The 20,744-nt window shown below is 38.4% G+C and overlaps 1 protein-coding gene across 1 annotated transcript in view; it reads left to right on the top strand.

The window, feature by feature from the left end:
- The window catches only part of Dnajc3 (DnaJ heat shock protein family (Hsp40) member C3), a 69,916-nt gene that overhangs the window by 16,718 nt on the left and 32,454 nt on the right, over window positions 1–20,744 (top strand). Inside the window, exons 2-4 of the mRNA XM_008823607.2 lie at window positions 5,471–5,581; window positions 12,789–12,913; window positions 15,242–15,316. Of these exons, the coding sequence (XP_008821829.1) occupies window positions 5,471–5,581; window positions 12,789–12,913; window positions 15,242–15,316 (311 nt within the window). The remainder of the gene's footprint in view (window positions 1–5,470; window positions 5,582–12,788; window positions 12,914–15,241; window positions 15,317–20,744) is intronic.

Genomic DNA, 20,744 nt, shown 5'->3' with positions numbered 1-20,744 from the left:
GGATGAGTTCTTTGGGTATATGCCAAGGAGTGGTATAACTGGGTCAAATGGTAGGTTCATTTGTAGTTTTCTAAGAGTTCTCCACACTGCCTTCCATAGGGGCTGAACCAGTTTGCAACCCCACCAGCAGTGGATGAGTGTTCCCCTTTCCCCACATCCCCTCCAACACTTGGCATCATTTGTTCTCTTGATCTTAACCAGTCTGCTTGTCGGACTTTTTAACCCATAAACTTTCCTTCTCAAAGAGTATGAGACTCAGTTATTCAAGTGCCTTCATCTGGCTACCACTTGATTGCTTTGCCTCCATTCTTAATCAGCAACCACATTTCTCCTTGGTAATTGGGATCAACTTTTCCAACAAGTACAATTGATCTTTTTTCCCCTATTGATTTCAGTAGATAAGGAATACAAAATGACCAACTGACAATTTCACCTTCCAGTGCATTGTACACATTGTTGTATAGTATGTGTGGTAAGGCCAGTTAATCCCTTAGGCATACCTTTTTTGCTGTGAAATGAGCTCCTTGATAAGAAACAGTGTGTGTGCAGAATGCATGATGGTGGCTAGTGCATTCTGTGTTTCTGATGGTGTGCTGGCAGAAGCATTATAAGCATATAATGCTTATATAAGAATATAAGAAGATAATCTATTTAAAAGAACCCACCAGAACCAGTCTGCCAGCAGATGCCTGGCTCGTTTCTCTACCCCGTGATTCCATATTGAGAATATAAAATTAAACACTGGTGTTGGCAGATTAGATATCTAACAGTAACTTTGGTCATATCAACTTTGGTAAAGACTAATTTATGTTTTCAAACCCATTCAAAGCCTCCATCCCTGCCCCCTTTGTTCATGGGTGTACTACACAGGCAATTGTATGATTGGTAAAGAAATTGAGTGACATCACAGAGTATGTTTTATCTACCTCGTAAGCGTATGCCTTTTATAGTTGTTGTGCTCCCTGTGTCTCTGATGGTTAGGTGCAACTACTTAAGCTTCTACAACTCCAGAATAAGATCATCCCATTAAAATCAGGAATCCTACCTCAATGATGCATCTGTATAGCAGTATAGCTATCCTACAGAAGGAAGTTACCTAAGAGCTTTGAGAAGGTTCTAAGTGGTCCTTCACAATACATTTTTATTTATTTATTATTTTTATTTTATGTGTATGAGTGTGTTGCCTGCAGGCATGCAAATGCACCCATGTTGTGCAGTGCCTGAAGAGGTCAGAAGAGGGTGTCGAATCCCCTGGTACTGGTGTTACAGGTGGTTGTTATCTGCCATGTGGGTGCTGGTAATTGAACTTGGATCCTCTGCAAGAAGAGCCAGTGCTCTTAACTGCTGAGCCATCTCTGCTGCCCCACAAATATATTTTTTAATGTTTTGGTAAAGGGAATGTCTCTAGGCCATCTCATGGAACAAAAGTGGAAGATTGGTATGTAGGTAACACAAAATAAATCTGATTCAATATATCTATAACTTTAAGGCTTTAGATCCCTTCTCCTTGCCATACTGGGAAAACTTTGGAATCTCATCTTTTCAAATATAGATCACTGTTGATCCAGGTTTCACTCAGCCAGGTAAGTTCTTAGAGCACCTCTAGTTGCCTGTAACATCGTACATGTAAAATTCTCAGTGTACATTAGGTAACCTTTTTCTATAAAGGATCAGATAATAAGTACTTTAGGTTTTGTAGGCTTATGGGGTTTGTCACACCTGCTTTATTGTAGCATAAAAGCAACCATAGATAATAAGTTCACGTGTTAATGAACATAACTGTTTCTGTGAAATTTCAGCTGTAAAAACAGTTGTTGACATTTGACTTAGTAAGTGTACATATATCAGTGAATTAGACTTGATGGAAGTATTACAGTCTACTCTTCATGTTCTAGCATCTTTAGAAATCCATGTGTTTGATAGGTCTTTGTTTATCAGCAAAGTCTTGTAGTCCTTTACAGTATCCTTTAGCTCGTAGTGAATATCTGTCTTTCTGGAGCCAGATAAGATTTGATGCTAATTAATAAGGTAGTGAATTTGGGAGTGGCTGTGGAAGGTCTTGAGGATAAGCATCCTCTTTCAAGGTAACTGCCATTGGTATGGTTGCTTTAGAATTTTTAAGCAGTGAAGAAATAGTTTTCTCAGACCAGGAAGGGGAAGCTACTTAAGGTAAGAAAGGTTAAGAAGGACCTGGGTGTTCAAGCTAACCAATTTTACCTGGATCCAAACATATGTTCCCACTCCAAATATAAGGATTCCATTACTTATTAATCTGTACCCTAGTGTTCACAGGAGAAACTTGGTGAGACATTGTATTTAACTATAATTTGAATTCAGTAACTCACAATTTCATGGTTGATTTTTAGCTAAATCAGCTTCATGGCCACAAAAATTTAAGAAATTATTTTAGAGTTCTTATGGAAACTCCCAGACTGTGACTTGAGCTAGTTAGAGCTGAGTTTGACATTTTTCTCTAAGTACTTCAGTGTATTGAAAAGAATCCACTCCTTATTACAGTCCTTGTTTTCATCAATTCTGTCTTTATGGTCTTCTGCAGCAGGTACTTGGTCTTCCAAGACCTGTCTCAGCACTTTGTTACAGTCAGTTACATGTGTTAGTTTAACTAGTTCTTATACTTGCTACTGAAGACCAGCATTTCATTTCCCACTGGCAAGCAGCTTAGCATTATATTCAGGCTCAAGGTATGATCAAACCAATCTTCAAAGCACCTTTTTTGTGGGTCTGTCTCCTGGAACACTCTCAGTACCAATTGTTTAACAATTTGGATTCATTCAGGGAACATAGCACATAGTAATTTAAAAAGCAAGGGCTGCTGAGGGGATAGCTCAGTCAGTAAAGTGCTTGCCATACAAGCCTGAGGACCTGAATTTGATTCCTAGCACATAGGTTAGTAAAAAAAAAAAAAAAAAAAAAGAAGGTGGTAGGGTGATGAATCCTGTAGTTTTAGTGCTGGGAATGCAGACAGAAACATCCATGGCCAGCAAGCCTAGCCAAGTTGCCAAGCTCCAGGTTTACTGAGATATCCTGTCTCAAAAAATAAGGTAGAGAGTGATTAAGGAAGATACCTTCCATTGACCTGTGGCCTTCACACTCATGTGTGAACAAACATGTAACATATAAAAAATAAAGGGTTAGTTTAACCAAGAATATTAAAGAAATACTAAAAGATATTCTAGGGTTGAGAGAGACCAATTTGGAAGAGGGGCCCTGTTCTCATAACTGGGGTTCAGACAGCATTTGTTGAACTGTAGTTGTAGCCTCGGTTTACTAATGGTAAAGTTTGCAGTTGCTGAGCCTATAAGCTAGCTCATAGCTGCTGAGAGGACAGGAAACAATTATCCCAGGTGTACCTTAGCCAAGGCTGATCAACTTCTGTGTATGGACACTGCATGAAGTTGGAATGTTGGGGGTGATGCCTGGGCTGAGGCTGCCAGATTGCTGAGGGGCTAGGTATATAGCTGGGGCAGGGCCCCACAGATACTCACTTTGTAGCAGGAGCCAGAAAAAAGTAAAACACTAGCAAGCAGACCTGGGAGGTATCCTTTAGCAATTCTCTTTAGCTTCCTTTACTGAAAAAGCATAATGCTACCCTCACTGTAAAGGAGAAATGTTAAACACACCTGTGCATTCAGCAGGACGCTGCTGAAGGAGGAATTCTGAGAGACAGTTCATAGCTAATTGGAGCAGTCAGTCAGATCAGATTACTCTATTTCAGATGCCCCAGTAGATCCCCTTTTCACTAAAAGACCCAAAACAGGCTCTCTATTTTTAATTTTAAAAAAATTAAAAAAAAATAATGTGTGTGAGTGTTTTGCCTTCCATGTATGTAAGTGCACCTCTGTCATGTGGTGTCTGTGGAGGCCAGAAAAGGGCATCAGATCCTCTGGAACTGGAGATTTGGACAGGTGTTAGCCACCATGTGGATGTTTGGAACTGAACATGGGTCCTCTGCAAGAGCAGCCAGTCCTCTTAAGCGCTGAGTCATCTCTCCAGCCCCAAAACTCTCTATTTTTCTTCATACTGCTTTCTTTTTTTGACTCTGCTACAGTCATCCAGGTCTCCTTTGCTGTTTCTGGAGCATATCTGCACACTGATTTAGTGCCCTTGTACTAGCTTTTTTTCTTGGAAAGATCTTTTTCTAGATGTCTGTATGGTGAGTTCCTTACTTCCTCCAAATTTTGCTCAGATGTCAGCTTTTTTTAACAGTATTTTAAAAATATTTTATTTATTTTTATTTTATGTGTATATTGCCTGCTTGTAGGTAAGTGCACTTCTGTCATGCAGTGCCTGCGGAGGACAGAAGAGGCTGTCGGATCCCCTGGAATTGGAGTTACAGACAGTTGTTTAGCTGCCATGTGGGTACTGGTATTTGAACCCCAGTCTTCTGCAAGAACAGCCAGTGTTCTTAACCACTGAGCCATCTCTCCAGCCCCAGATGTCAGCTTTTTAAGGAGCACGTAGGTAAGTGCACTTCTGTCATGCAGTGCCTGCGGAGGACAGAAGAGGCTGTCGGATCCCCTGGAATTGGAGTTACAGACAGTTGTTTAGCTGCCATGTGGGTACTGGTATTTGAACCCCAGTCTTCTGCAAGAACAGCCAGTGTTCTTAACCGCTGAGCCATCTCTCCAGCCCCAGATGTCAGCTTTTTAAGGAGCATGGCTCTTGGACCTTTGTTTACTACCTCAAGCTGCCTCCCATTTCTGACCATCTCGTATCACGTGACTTTTTCCACAGTAAATTTTATCTGAACAATGGTTGACACATTGTAGGTGCTTACTAAGTACCTGAATATTATAGCAGACTATGTAATTCATTAAGATGAGAGTCTAGCTTAACAAAACAGTTCTTTTTACATGTGTGTGGTGTGCTTGTATGTATGTTCAAATGTGTGGGTTTGTGCATTTGTGTGCATATGCATGTGGAGTTCAGAGGTTAATATTGGATGCCTTCCTAGACATTTTATTTACTGTGGCAGGGTCTCTCGCTGAACCCAGAGTTGCCAATTTGGCTTGTCTAGCTAATCAGCTTGCCCAGGGGATCCCCTGCCTCTGCCTTAGGCTGCCAGGCACCCATGGCATGTATATGGGTGCTGGGGATCTGAACTCCTGTCCTCATACTTGCACTGCAAGTGCCTTAGTGACTGAGCCACCTTCCCAACTTCAACAAAGCAGTTGTAATTTTATTGTTCAAAATAACTTCACAAATACTGTTAGTCAGTTTTATAGACTGTTTTGCTTTTAGCAGTCAACTTGAATATAAATATATTTTTTAACTTAGGATCTGTAAAATAAAGCACTGTATATTACTCTGTAGGTCAATTTCAGCTTCTGTCACTTTTCTCATCTTAGTAGATGACTGAGCCAGATAATTCCATCTTTTTTTTTTTTTAAACTATTTGCTAGAGTTAATGTTGGTTCATTGAAAGCTAACTGATTATTTTATCTTTTAGGTGCTGAATGTGGAATAAATGCAGATGTTGAGAAACATCTCGAGTTGGGAAAGAAATTGCTTGCAGCTGGACAGCTAGCTGATGCTTTGTCTCAGTTTCATGCTGCAGTAGGTTTGTATCATAAACCTGATCACTCAGTGGCTATCTTAGCAAATTCTAATCATTTCCTTTTTGGATAACACTTCAAGCATTATTTTGTGTCAAATTATGAAAAATATTTTCAGGATTCTGGATGAGCTAGATTAATATACATAGTAATAGTTGAATACATATGTATCTAAAATAAGAGGTAACTGAGGAGGCTGGAGAAATGGCTCAGTCAGTGGTCAAGAGCATATACTGATCTTCCAGAGGATTGCCGTTCAGTTCCCAGTACCCACACTGGGTGGTTCACAACTGCCTGGAACTCCATCTCTAGGAATCTGACACTTCTGTCTGGCCTCTGCAGATACCTGTACTAACATGTTCATACCTGCATGCAGTCACATATGTAATTAAAAATAAATCTTTAAAACAAAGATAACTGAGGCTTAGTCTTGTATCGTGAATAACTCAAGCTGGGCATGGTGGCCCATACCTTTAATCCCAGCACTCAGGAGGCAGAAGCAGGGGGATTTCTGTGAGCTTGAGGTGAGCCTGGTTTACATAGAAAGTTCCAGGCCAGCCAAGGGCTACATAAAGAGACCCTGTCAAAAAAAAAAAAAAGATAAAGTGAAAAAGAATAGCTCAAGACTTTTGACATATAATAGAAATGCCTTTCTATTATAGTGGGCAGCAGTAACTGAGATTCATAACTGGTCAGTGTTGAATAAAGGACTGTTGAATGCTCAGCTGTAAATGGAACTTCTGTATCACCCCCTTCAGAACTCAGGGAACATTGTGGAAGATGGGTGGAAAGAATGTGTGAGCCCATAAAAGAAGGAGAGTATGGTAGTCTGCTGTTTTCAGAATATGGCATCACCCTTGTGTCCTTGGTCCTACAGTGGTTAGTTTACTGGCACAAGACCTGTGCAAGACTGGGCCTGTCAACATCTTGTCATGGGCAGGGGATGGGACAGGAATGGTGAAAGAAGCCCCACTCTCACCCCCATACTCAGATAATGTTGGGGGGAGGGAAGCTCATCAGTTCCCACCTTTCTCTGAGTAGTATCTATAGATACTTAATTTTCACTAGAGGAGGGAGAGACATTTTCTTCAGTGGTATTGCTACTGGTAAGGGGCCCATGCTCCTGTAAATAATCCTTCACCCCTCCCCCAGGACCCTGTAAGCAACCCTAAAAAGCTCATTGAGTCATTGAAAAAAAAAGACATGAAAGTAGAAAAGGGGGGACTGGAGAGATGGCTCAGTGTTAAGAGCACTGACTGCTCTTGCACAGGACCCGGGTTTGATTCCCATCGCCCACATGGCGGCTACAAATAGTCCTTAACTCCAGTTCCAGGGGAATCTGAAGCCCTCTTCTGACCTCTGTGTCATTGCATGACACAGGTGCACTCACATACATGCAGACAATACATTCATACACACAAAATAAAATGAATAAAGGATATTTTTTAAAAATTAAAAAAGTAGAAAAGGAACTAGGTGGGAAGATGAAGGGAATCAACAAGAGTGGGGGGGGAGTGTAGATGGTTGGGGAATGTGATAAAAATACATTACATGTGTATGAAAATGTCATAATGAAGTCCATTGTATATAATCAGCACCCAATAAAAATACAAAAAAAGATTTTGACAAAAAACCTTCTCAATAAGTAGTATTTTTGCCTACTTAGGTAAATTTCACTCATGCTGTTTTTGTTACTGTTTTTTTCCAAATGAGTTATCAGTGTAATAATTAATTACTTTGATGCTCTTGCAAGATTGCCTAGTTCATTGCCACATCAGGATTGGTTAGATTCCAACTGCTGCTTCTAGTGTTACTTCTTCATTCCTTATGTCTGTTTGCAGCACCAGCTATCATTGTAGTACTGAATGAACATAGAGAGGTGGCAAGAAAAATGGATTCTGAGGGCTTACACATTTTCTTGTTACTGCATGACTCTTATGGTAGGTCTTCTTGACAGCAGCTTTTCCCAGTCTTTTTTTAATTTACTACATCTCACCTTGATTTGTGATGATGAAAAGTGATTAGTCAACACCTGGCAAAAAGGCAGTTTAACAAAATACAGTTGTGTTCCTAAAAATCATCTATCGTTATAATTTGCTATAAAAACAAAAAAATGAAGGTAGGTCTTGGTTTGGCGATATTTTTCTTCATGCTTTTTCTTTTATTAAAAAATTTGTGTGTAAGTATGTGTGTGTGCACATGCCACAGCATATGTGTGGAGGTCAGAGGACAACCTGTGGGAGTTGTTTCTCTTCCCACCATGTGAGTCCTGGAGCTTGAACTCAGGTGATCAGGGTTGGCAGCAACTGCCTTTTGGAGACATGTGTCAGGCCCCAGTTCATAGTTTTTCCTAAACTGATTTTTATTGATGTCATTGCCTCTTTAGAATAATAGAAAATACACTTTTTAATTTTGCCTTTCTCTTGATAATACTGTGGCATTGGTCCAGTTATATAAGAAAATGTAGGGCTATATAAGTTACCTAAAGATTCTTAGCAGTTATCATTGTGCCACTCAAAAGATTTATTTTTTTCTCTGAGCATTAGGTGAGAAGAATTAACTATAAAGGTGTTTTTTATTTTTGTTGTTTTTTTTTTGTCTTTTTTGTCTTTTTGAGGCTGGGTAGCTCCCTGTAGCTCCAGCTGTCCTGGAACTCATTATGGACCAGGCTGAACTATAAAGGTGTTTTTTATTTTTGTTGTTTTTTTTTTGTCTTTTTTGTCTTTTTGAGGCTGGGTAGCTCCCTGTAGCTCCAGCTGTCCTGGAACTCATTATGTAGACCAGGCTGGCCTTGAACTCACAGAGATCCACCTGCCTCTGCCTCCCGAGTGCTGGGACTAAAGGTGTGCACTACCATGTCCGGCCTTTTTTTTTTTTTCAAGTAGACTCTGACCACACAGGTAAATAGGAATCTGTGGAGATTAAGCCTTTTCTAAAAATAAATTCACTGCATTCAGAGTTTTCTTAACTATACAGAACTCCTGTGAAGAAGCTTACATTTCAGGGATCACCATCTTGAGATTTGGTAGCTACTTGGCACCACAGTCTGAATAAGTTACTTTTACCTGAGGGCTGTTTATATATGCTATTTCATTACTAAATCTTTTTTTTTTCCTGGTGATTCAAGTTGTCTTCAGTGCTGCAGCAAGATATTTAAGTTTTTCAACCCTTTTTAAAAAAATTATTACTGTTGTGTGCATGTGTGCTCTGCATGCATGATGTTGGGGTGTGTGTGGTGTGCGCGCGTGCATGTGGAACTCAGAGGGCAACTGTGTGGAATCGGTTCTCTCCTACCACTTTTATGTGGGTTTTGGGGATTGAATTTAGGTTGCCAGATTTGCACAGCAAGGGCATTTAACTGCTGACCATCTCCCCAGCCCATTCAGCTATCTCTTTAAAAAACATGCCTTACAACATTCTACCTGCTACTACAAGAATATTTGCAGAAGCAGGATGTGGTGGTGCATACCTTTAATTCTGGTACTTGGGAGGCAGAGACGGGTGGGTCTCTGTGAGATCAAGACCAGTGTAGTCTACATAGTGAGTTCCAGGCCAGTTTGGAACTATAGGGAGACCCTATCTCCAAAAAAAAATACATATGTGTGTGTGTGTGTGTGTGTATATATATATATATATATTTGCAGAAATTTATATCCTATATATTATATACTTTTAATTTGCATTTTTAGTCTCATATTTATCGGGAACATAAAGGGCAGTGGCATATTATTTAATATGCATTTTTAGTCTCATATTTATCGGGAACATAAAGGGCAGTGGCATATTAATAGCTAAGGCAGTTAAAAATGCTCAGGGGCTGAAGAGATGGCTCAGCGGTTAAGAGCACTAACTGCTCTTTTGGGGACCCGGGTTTGATTCCCAGCACCCATATGGCAGCTAACGATGGTCCATAATTCCAGTTCCAGGGGATGCAGTGCTTTCTTCTGACCTCTGTGGGCACTGCACAACACAGACATACTTACATGAAGGCAATACACTCATGCACACACACATATATATACATATATATGTACATATTGACTGCTTTTAGTTTACCACTGTAATTCAAGACTTCGTAAGCTGACTCTTTCCCCAAATACTAGTGAAGTATTGTTCACTGAAAGATATAAACAGTGAAGCTGATTTCATGGTAATGTATTGGTGAAATTCAGTAAAGGACAAAGTCTAAATATTGCTAGTGAACTTAAAGTTTTGAGTAGTGGTGCCATTTTTTGATTATGATTTGATAAGTAGCAGTGATTCTCAAATGGAGTATTTATTTTCAATATAGATTGTTCATAATGAACTATAGGAAATAAAGTTTAAGTTGTGTATGAGAAGGATACTCAGTGGATGGTTAATGGAGTATTGTACTCTTTTGGATTTCTTCTGAGGTATTTATCAGAAAAGGATGGTGGACTCTTTTTAGTGGTCTGATTAGTAAACACCATTCTTTAATAAGGATATTAATAGCTTCAGGCAACCAAGAGTGAATTTTTTTACATTTGACTTCTAGACCAATAATCCATACACTTACTGTTGTACCGCATTTATTTATTTATTTATTTATTTATTTATTTATTTATTTATTTATTTGAGAGAGAGAGTTTTGCAATGCAGCCCATGCTGGCCTCAAACTCACTGTGTAGCTCAGGCTGACCATTAACTCGCTCCACTTACCTCAACCTTTTGTGTGTTGAGTGTTGGGATTCAGGTGTGGACTGCTATGCTGACTATGCTGTTGATTAATTGTGGTAAAATATCAGCATGCTTTAATATATTGTTTGGCTAGAAAATTTCATTAAATATTCATTCATTAAAATATTTATGCTTTTCAATTTCTAAATATAGCTAAGTACTTTATTTCTTTAACTTGTCCTGTGATTAGAAAGTTGATGTTAGTTTGTAATATAGTTTGGGTAATAGCACCTCGTATCAGTGGATCTTTCTTTAAGACAAGGTTTAACAATATAACCTAGGCTGGCTTAGAACTCGCTATGTATGTAGTCCTGATTGGCCTTAACTCTCCATTATCTTACCACCACCTTCCCAGTCTTTGGATTATAGGTATATGATACTGTGCCTGGAGTAATATAGTTTGAGGTTTGCTATGGTAATCTCCCCAGCATTGCTCTTTGTGCTCAGGATTGCTTGGATAATGAGGTGAGAAGTATTTTTGATCTCTTGGAAATTATTATTTAAGGGATACTGGTTATCATGTTTCAAATAGTCTTCTAATACACATATCTATTTCAGCCTTATAAGTTCTACAGATACAAATTTCGTTTAGATTTATCATTAGAAAAAAACAGTGTATGTATGAAGCTTTCACTTCCTCTTTCCAGTACCATAGTCTTATAAGGTAATGACCCCTATGGTCTGAAATTCTTTGATAGGCCTTGTAGAGTGTCCTAGCAATATGTATCATGAATAAATAAAATATTTCTGTGTGTGTGTGTGTGTGTGTGTGTGTGTGTTGCTTCTGGGGAGTGAACTCTCAAGGTCTTGTGCTCTCTCTACCACAGAACTACACCCTCAGCCCTAAAGTGATAAGTCAAGGGCCTGAAAGGCATGTCTAAAATGATAGGTTTCCTCTTTTTTTTTTTATCCCAGTAAGAAAACCAGTATTACACTTAGTATTTTTGCTCAGTCAAAAATAAAACCTGCACCTGCACATATATGTCATTAAATATGTTACAGAAAGTTCATCACATTGGAGCCTCACCTGTGAAATGGGGGTGCACAGACATTACTGTTCATATACAGTAGAAGGAAGCAGTGTTCTTAGTGACTTTACAAAGATTATATTCAAGTTCAAAGATTGTGAACTTGAAAAAATCTTTTTAAACTTTATTTTTATTTCTGTGTATGTGTATGCCATGCATCCAAATGCCCTGGGAGGCCAGAGAGGGTGTTGAAATCCTTGGAACTGGAGGCACAGGCAGTTGTGAGCTTACTGAGGTGGGTTCTGTGAACGGAGCCTGGCTCCTCTCTGAGACGAGTAAGTGCTCTTAATGACTGGGCCACTGTTGAGTGACATTGTTTCTGGGTAGTCATGAACAAACATCTACCCACCCCAGATAGAGAGTCAGTTTCAGACCAAAGTGAGTATACCACTATTGTCCCATGAGGTGAACCAGTGAGTTTTATTGGGGTTAGTTACAGGAATATGAGTGAGGGGTTACTTATGAGAGCGGAAGTGATTTGAAAACAGCTGCATCACTAAAAACCCTTCACAGCATGGGTAATAGCTCAGGAAAGCAGGAAGCCTGGAGCACATGGCACAATTGCAGGCAGCCTGTCTCTTCCAGGCAGTCCAGCAGGTCCCCGCCTTGTCTGAGAGCCTTCCAGGTGACTCCACTTGTCTGAGAGTGTGCCTCAGCATTCTTTACTGCATATACATAGATATAGTTGGTTTAGCTTGGAGTAAGAATAAAAAAATTGTGCATTATAGTCACTACCAAAATTAACAGCATTAATTGTAATTGGCTTTCTTAAGGTTTTTCTTCAAATAGTAGTCTATATTGGGGCTAAGTTACTCACATTTGAATTGTTTGATGGTCTTAGGAATAGATCTTAAGTGTCTGTCTTGTTCAGTTTTCTAATTTTATATTATTATAAAAATGATTTTAATGATGTACGTTAAGTGAAGTCTAGTATTTCTGCATGTAATTTTGTTAATAAATTACATAGTATACTATACAGCTTATGAATAAAAAACAGTTTTTAGGGTTATCAGTTCTTATACTGTGAGAAACTGAGCATTTTTAAAAACACTGATTCTTGTGATTGGAGAGATGGCTCAGCAGTTAAGAGCACTGGCTATTCTTGCAGAAAACCTGGGTTCCCAAGCCTTTAATGTCATTCTTAATAGACTTGTAAACTAATATTTCTCAAATTATTATTTTCAAGAATAAACTATAGGGGCTGGAAAGATAGGTTGGAGGTTAAGAGCATGTGCTACTCTGGAAGAGGACCCGAGTTATATTTTCAATATGCACATTAGGTGACTTACAATCACCTGTAACTTTAGCTCTAGATAGGTCTGACACCTTTGGCCTCCAGGGGCACCTGTACTCATGTGCACATACACACAGATACCCCTCACCCGGCATGCATAATTAAAAAATTAAAAAAATTTAAAGTCTTAAAATGCATGCTTCTTAAAACAATAAATTACAGAGAGCTAATGTTTATTATTTTGATTTTCAGATGGTGACCCTGATAATTATATTGCATACTATCGGAGAGCTACTGTCTTCTTAGCTATGGGAAAATCAAAAGCAGCACTACCTGATTTAACTAAAGTAATTGAATTGAAGATGGATTTCACTGCAGTAAGTGTACCTAAACTCGATTAAAGGGAAGCTTAAGAGAACTGAGAAAATGTAATTTGTTTCTTATAGTGAGTAGCAGCACCTTACTGGAGGATATCAAAGCTGACCTGTAATAGACTGGTGAACAAGAGAAATTCAAAATCCTTAGGTGTCCTCATAACAGATGCACACACCTTTGGTTCTAGCCAGTTGACAGGTAGAGGCATGATAATCCTTTGAGTCTGGGATTTTGAGGTCAGCCTGAGTAATATAGCCAGATTCCATCTGCATAACAACAGCAGCAACAACAGAAAACCCAGCCAAGTCCTTGAAATTAAAGGTCTGTATGAAAGAGTAACAAAGGGTATACTAGGTGACCCCCCCCCCCCCAGAAGCTTGATACCTGCTTTGTGGTTTAGAAAGACAAATCTGTGTAAAGGATAGAGTATAGGGCAAGATGTGAGGGAGGCTTGAGAGGCTGTTTACTGACTAACAACAGTTTCAATTAATGCAGCAAGAAGAGTAAAGAGAGGGTGCTCCAATTAAGCAGTGTTTTTTTTTGGTGGATACCATACAGTGTTAGCAAGGTTCTCCCTGGAATTAATGTATGACTTTCAGAGGTACAGAAGCTTATAACCTTATTTCCTGAAGACTGGAAAGTCACTGTAATGGTTATCATAGGTTGTATGGGGACTTATTTGGTGGGAGTATTGGTTTTATCACTGTGACCAAATAGCTGACATACACATCTTAACAGAAAAAGATTTTTTTAGTTTATGGTTTCAGAAATTTTAGTCCACAGTCCTTGGTTCCATTAACTCTGGGCATGTGATGAGATAGAGCATCATGACAGCAGAAACATTTGGAAGAGGAAGTTGCTTACTTAATGATAGACAGGAAGAAGAGAAAACTATAAAAGTGACCAGTCCAAGATATAGGCCCCAAAGATACACCCCTTGTGAACTACTTCCTCCAGCTAGGCTCCACTTCCTAAAGTTTCTACCACTTCGGGGACCAACTATTCAACACATGAGTCTGGGGGAATGTTTTATATTTAGACTGTAACAGTGGAACAGAGGAAACTTTCATTGGCAGACAATATAGAATTATGGACTTGTTAGATGGCTTCAAAATGAATTTGGTGACCATTATTACTTATATCCTGCCATATTCTGAAAAAGGTTGAAATATGTAGTGCAATAGTAATATTTTAAGATAGAATTCTCAACTGCCATATTTTTGTTGAATCTATTTCTTTATACAACTAAGTACAACATTTCACAAAGGTCAAGTAACCCATTTTCCTAGCATTATGATTAAGTATTGGCTAGTTACAATGGCTTAATTTTCCTTTGTATTGATGTACATTTAACAGAGGTTTAGGGAAATTTGTGTACTATTCAAGTAATTTGTAAATTTAAGTGGATATCAATGTGGTTTCTCTTTCTAGAAGACATTGGTCATCAGAGAGTAGGTATGTCTTGAAGAGACAGGATTATGTAATATTAGAAGATGAGGAATAGCAGACATGAAAGGAAAAGAGACACTGTTATTCTGGTTATAGGAAATATTTATATTGATGTGTTAATGAAATCCAAACTGATTACTGGAGCTTTGTTAAAGTCTTACTACAACTTTTAGTGGAAAAAATATGATGTCAATAAGTATTTTTAAAAATTATGATTTAGGGACCGAAATGTAGCTGAGTGGTAGAACCCTTGTGTCTTCTTTTTGAGTGCCTGTACTTGATACCCAGTACCCTCCCCCACCACAATTCATGTGTCGTCAGATTCAGTATTTTAAGGTACTCAGTGGTTCTTAGATATTTTTAGGTTGTATAACATCACTACTATTTAGTTCCAGGACATTCTTATCACTCTCTAAAGAAACCTTGTATCTCAATAAAAAAACAAAAACAAAAACCCTTGTTTACAATTTCTTTGGGTTGAGCAAAACATATTTTTAAGAAAATACACATAAATATTTATTTTTATTTTATGTGTATGTGTAAGTGCACCTGTGTTGTGCAGTGCCCACAGAGGTCAGAAGAGGGCATTGGATCCCTTGGAAATGGAGTTACAGGCAGTTGTTAGCTGCCATGTAGGTGTTGGGAATTAAACCTGGGTCCTCTATAAGAGCAGTCAGTGCTCTTAACCCCTGAACCATCTCTATAGCCTCAAGAAAATATACTTTAATAAAAATGGTACACATTCTTTGGTTACAGGAGTTAGTCTCAGTGTCAAGTCAACCAAGCTTTGGACAAATAAATTTATTATATTATTTAGTTGTATTCATATTTAAAGAAAGTTTAGAAATCCATAGTACTCAAGACAACTCTTTTTCTCCTAGGCAAGATTACAGAGAGGTCACTTATTACTCAAACAAGGAAAACTTGATGAGGCAGAAGATGATTTTAAAAAAGTGGTAAGTACTTGGCTCCAAGAAGATGCTATTGTGAACTTATAGAATCTATATTTTTCTCTGTATTAAGGCACTTAATAGTAATTTCATAGCTAAAAGGGAAAATTTTCTACTATGTATATAAGTATCACAGTTCCTGAATTTATATTTAGTGACTGGCATCAATGAATCACATTAACAACTGGAAGATAAAATGTAAAAATTGATATATAATCCTTATCCAGTTTATAGGACTTTCTCTACTTTGGCTTACATGACAATCTAGAAGTGTCAGCTGCACTGTTCTTCATAGCCTCTAAGTTGGGCTTCCTGAACATTTTCCTGTTATTCCTTTTCATTCTGTAAATTGTTACACAACCCTGGGTATAAGTATATAAAATAGGTATACAATAAATAATTACTGATAAAGAATCACAAAATGTGTTTTAAAGCAATTCTTTGTTATATATGTAATTTTACCATTTATTCAAGAGCAAAGAAAATTTATATATTATGATATGGATGTGCTTGTTTATTTTTACATAAAGAATGAAATCTCAAGGAACTGTTTTCAGATTCTTAGCATCCATGTAAAGGCTGGTGGTGAAAGCTTGTACCTGTAAACTCAGAGCTGAGGTAGTAAAGATAGGCAAAACCCTATGGCCAGCCAGGGTAGCTGAAACAGCCCCAGGTTTAGTAAGAGCCCCAGATCTCAGATTTTTTTAAGATCACCTCAAAAAACAATGTGTAGATTGTGTTTGAGGAAGAAATCCTGATGTCAGTCTCTGACTTCTACATGTACATGTATGGATGGGCATACCTGTCCATACACATCTACACATGTGTATACTACACACACACACACACAAAAAAAATTAGCAATAACATGAAATCATGGGTGATATTTGATACTGTATGATGGAGACTATCCAACATTTTTCAGTTACTAGATATTTTGAGGTAGGGCCTCGTATAGTCCAGGTTGACCTACAACTAGCTATAAATAGCTGTGTAATTGAGGATGACCTTGAACTCTTGATCCTCTTATCTCTATCTCCCAAGTACTAGGATTATAAGTATGTGCCACCATGCCTGCTGATACTTTGGTTTTATAGTCATCATTGCTGACAGTGTCATTATGTATACATAGGTAATACAAAATGGCCAGAAATCTTTTTAAGACCATTTTAGAAATTATTGGAAATTTTGTCCTAACCCCAAGCCAAAATTCATTTAATGATTTTTTTTTAAATGAAACTCAAGTCAGCAACCACAAAAGATTTTAAAATCAAACAATCCAACACAGTACAAAGACAAATTAATTTGATACTGAAGAATGATGGTAGGAAAATGTTCAAAGTCTTTGTTTCCTGTGATTAAACCAGTTTGTTTCTATAAAAGCAGAAAACTGAATGTATAGTAAAAGCACTGTAGTTCATAATGTACAGTAATCTTGAATCTGAGCTGAGGTGTTTCAGGCAGCGTTGCTTGGCACTGTACTGAATGGAATGACAGTATGTGCAGTACGTATATACTGTGTGTTCAGAACCAGGCTGCCAGAAGCACCTAGGATTCACTACATGTTTGATTTTTAATTAATTTTTGGTCATTGCATAGACAGAAACCTTTTACTGTCGTCACATGTTTGCAATCTTTACATTCAGTTACATCACCCCATACAGGATTGGTACTGATAGTTAGGCTCTGAGTGACTTGGGAGGCCCCTCATTTGTTTTGAGAGGAATCATGGAATAGGTTCATGAAAGATAATTTTACAGTCCTCTATTATGGCTGCTTTACGAAGTATAAAGTGCTTTGAATTTGTTGGGAGACTGTTATAGATTATTAAAAAGATGATACACTGAAAGTTATTTGGAGAGAGAAAGCTGATTTCTTTTTCTCCTTATTTCTCCTGCAATTTTGTTAATGTGAATTTGTTTTTGAAGTAGTCAAAAAAGGGATATATAATCCACTGTTCATTGTCTGCCCTTTTCTTCTGGTTTATAGAAATACTCAGTTACTAATAAACCACTGTGAAAATAAATTTAAAATTTCTAGCATTGTCATAACCCTTGTCCCAATACTCAGTTGTCTTTGGATGAATCCAATAAACATTAGACTGAATTATATTGAAACAGAAGCTTGTCTTGTAGACTCAATAAAATTGGCTGCTAGTGTTTGTCTACTTTCCTCTCCTACTTGGAAAGATGTTTGAGAATCACAGTTCTTGAACTGCTATTGAGGAATGCCAGCAGAAGGCTGGTGGTGGGGATGCAGTAGTGCTGAAGTAACCTCTCCCTAGGCAGGCCTTTGTGCAAAGCAGATGCTGTGTCAATGACAGAATATGGGAAAGTTCCTCTGCTTTCAAATATTCAAATATATTACTTAGAATTTTTTTCCAAGTAAAACTTTTAGTCTTTTACAAGTAACAACAATTTAGAATATTTTTTTTTTTTTTTTTGGTTTTTTTGAGACAGGGTCTCCTTTTAGCCCCAGCTGTCCTGGAACTCACTATGTAGACCAGGCTGGCCTTGAACTCACAGAGATCCACCTGCATCTGCTGGGATTAAAGGCGTGTGCCACCATGCCTGGCTTAGAATAATGTTTTTTAAAAAATATTTTATTATTTTTATTTTATATGTATGAGTGTATTGCCTGCATGTAGGTAAGTACACCTGTGTCGTGCAATGCCACAGAAGACAGACGAGACCATCAGATCCCCTGGAACTGGAGTTACGGACAGTTGTTAGCTGCCATGTGGGTGCTGGGATTTGAACCTGGGTGTTCTGCAAGAATAACCAGTGTTCTTAATCACTGAGCCATCTAGAATAAATTTTTAACATAGTTGATCCTTACCAGACATTGGCTGTAACCCTTTGGAAAAGCGAGATCATAAAATGTTGGATTTACCTTGTTTAATGTCTTTTCTACACCTACAGTTTATACTCCTTATCTTTTTTTTTTTTTTCAATGTGTATGAGTGTATTGCCTGCATGTATGTGAGTGCACCCATGTTGTGCAGTGCCATGGAGGGTAGAAGAGGGTGTCAGATTCCCCTGGAACTGGAGTTAAGGACAGTTTGTAGCTGCCATGTGGGTGCTGGGACTCGAACCTGGGTCCTCTGCAAGACCAGTCAGTGCTCTTAACCACTGAGCATCTCTCCAGCTCCATCTCAAACCTTTTTAATTATCTTTATACCCCCATCCCCATTGGCACCCTCCCATAGCCCCCCTACTGGAGCCCATATACTGTCATCCCTTTTAAGGACCACTGTGTCAAGTCAGTGTGCACAGACATTCCCCAGTGCAAGTCTGTCCACTGAGATCTAGTCAGCCTACCTAGAATCCCTTGTTTTAGGACGGTTAGTTCTTCTTCACTTAGCAGGAATCAGTTGCCAATATTTCTTAAGATAAGGTTGGGGCATGCTGGGTTTTTGTTTGCCTGAATTTGCATGGGACTTGTGTGTGCAGACACCATTGCCGTAGAATCATATGAGCAGGTTCCTAGAGGCTAGTAGGACTCTCTTTCCATATGGTCATGCATCTCTTCCCTAGGTCTTACATTCTTTCTACCCCCTCTTCTGCAATGGTCCCTGGGCCTTGGGTGGGTGAAATTTAATAAAGGAGTCCTGGTCCAAGGACCAGTATTCATTTGACTCTTGATCTTTACTCTTTTCCCATTTGTGACTTGATGTTCTTAACCCTCTGCTGCATGAGGGAGCTTCATTAATGAGAACTGAGAGATTCATTAGTGTCCTCTTCTTTACCCCTGTTCTATGTTCCATGAGCCTTAGGTGTAGAGGTTGTATTGTAGATGTGTCACTTAGGCCTGGGCAATTCATAGACAATGTCCATGTGTGACTAGTTGTGGAACTTGGTAATAGTCTCCAACTGGTACAAAATGAACTTCTTTGATGAGTGGTGACTGGGATATTTGTCTGTAAATATAAGAATACATATTTTGCACATAGTAAGACACCACATTAGTCTAGGGATGTAACAGTCTTGGGGTTTTCTCTAAGACCTATGACCACTCCAGCCATGCGTATTTGGTTATGTTTACAGTACCACACTTGAGTTTCTTCTGATATTAAATTCTTGTAGAAATGAGATGCTCAAAAGGCTTTCTACTTTTAGGCTATTCTATGCAGCCATATACCTGCTAATGTGTTTTAAAAACTGCCTTTGCTATTACAGAGATTCTTCTATGAGAATGTACATCTTCACTGAATAATCTTTTACTTTTTAGTTGAAATTTTTACTGAGGTAATAGTAGATGTGTATGGCAAATGTAAGAAATAATACAGAGATCCCTTGTGTTTATTTTTTAACTTTAAAAAAATTTATTGAGAATTTTATACATGCATGTAAGGTGTTTTGATCAAATGCACACCCACTCCCTCCCCTTCCATCCAACTCCAACTCCTCCTATATCTCCCCCTGACTTTTTTTCTGACAACTTCATGTATTCTTTCTTCCTTTATTTTTTTTTAAATGGGGCTTTTTGCTACTCTAATGTCCCCCCCCCTGAAAAAGTAACCCTAAAATCTTTTAGGGATTAGATAAAAGCTCCCAAATAATATTGACATTTTTGGCGTTTGGAATGGAGGCCCAAGGACATTTTGACTCAGCCAAGAAACTGGCTACTTTTCTTAGGGGTCTTTTTACCCTAACTGCCTAGCCAATTCCTGCCTCCTATTCTTATCACAATATCCTCTGAAGAGGTTACCCAAATTGCCAACAGGGAATTGGGACACACACCACTCTGACATCTTCCATGCTGAACAGGGACACAGGGTGAGGCAATTGGGGTGCCCCTTCAGTGGGTCTATCTAAAAGACTCCCAAATTGTATAACTCTTATCTGTAGGGAGAAAAGAAAGTCCTTGACTGGTGAATAGGAGATGTGAAGGAGAAGTGAAGGCAAGAATAGTTAGCATTACAAGTTCTAGACAGGGAACCAGGGAAAGGTCAGAGCAGGGAAAATTTCAAATGTTCATATCAGAGTCCATTGGAGTTTCTTGATGAGAACTTCAAAAGCATCCCTCTATTGGGTTCCTCCTCATTTTTCTTCTGTCTGCCAAAGCTGGACTCGAGAGTGATGGACTCAGGATTTGTTTTCACATATTGGGTTATCTCCATTAGGTACAGGTGGGCACTACAGTATTGAAGACCAACATTTGCAGTCTTATGTCTGAGCAACATTTCTGCTTAGAAACAAAATCATCAATGAGAAATAATTGCCTAAATAACATATTTTAAAATATTTATTTATTAATCTCTATATATCTGATTATTACTAGTCACAGTCGTTTACTTTCTGAGCTCCGTAGCATCTAAGCATGGCTATAAAGTCATCAGGTAGATTTTAATGGTAATGGTTTTCAAATCCACCAATAATTAAGGAGCAAATTTTTATGCTTTGAAGAATTATTATTATTTAAAATGTTTTTA

Source organism: Nannospalax galili, unplaced genomic scaffold (assembly GCF_000622305.1).
Source record: "Nannospalax galili isolate Female #2095 unplaced genomic scaffold, S.galili_v1.0 scaffold528, whole genome shotgun sequence".
Lineage (NCBI taxonomy): Eukaryota > Metazoa > Chordata > Mammalia > Rodentia > Spalacidae > Nannospalax > Nannospalax galili.
This window is presented reverse-complemented; position numbering and strand designations above follow the sequence as displayed.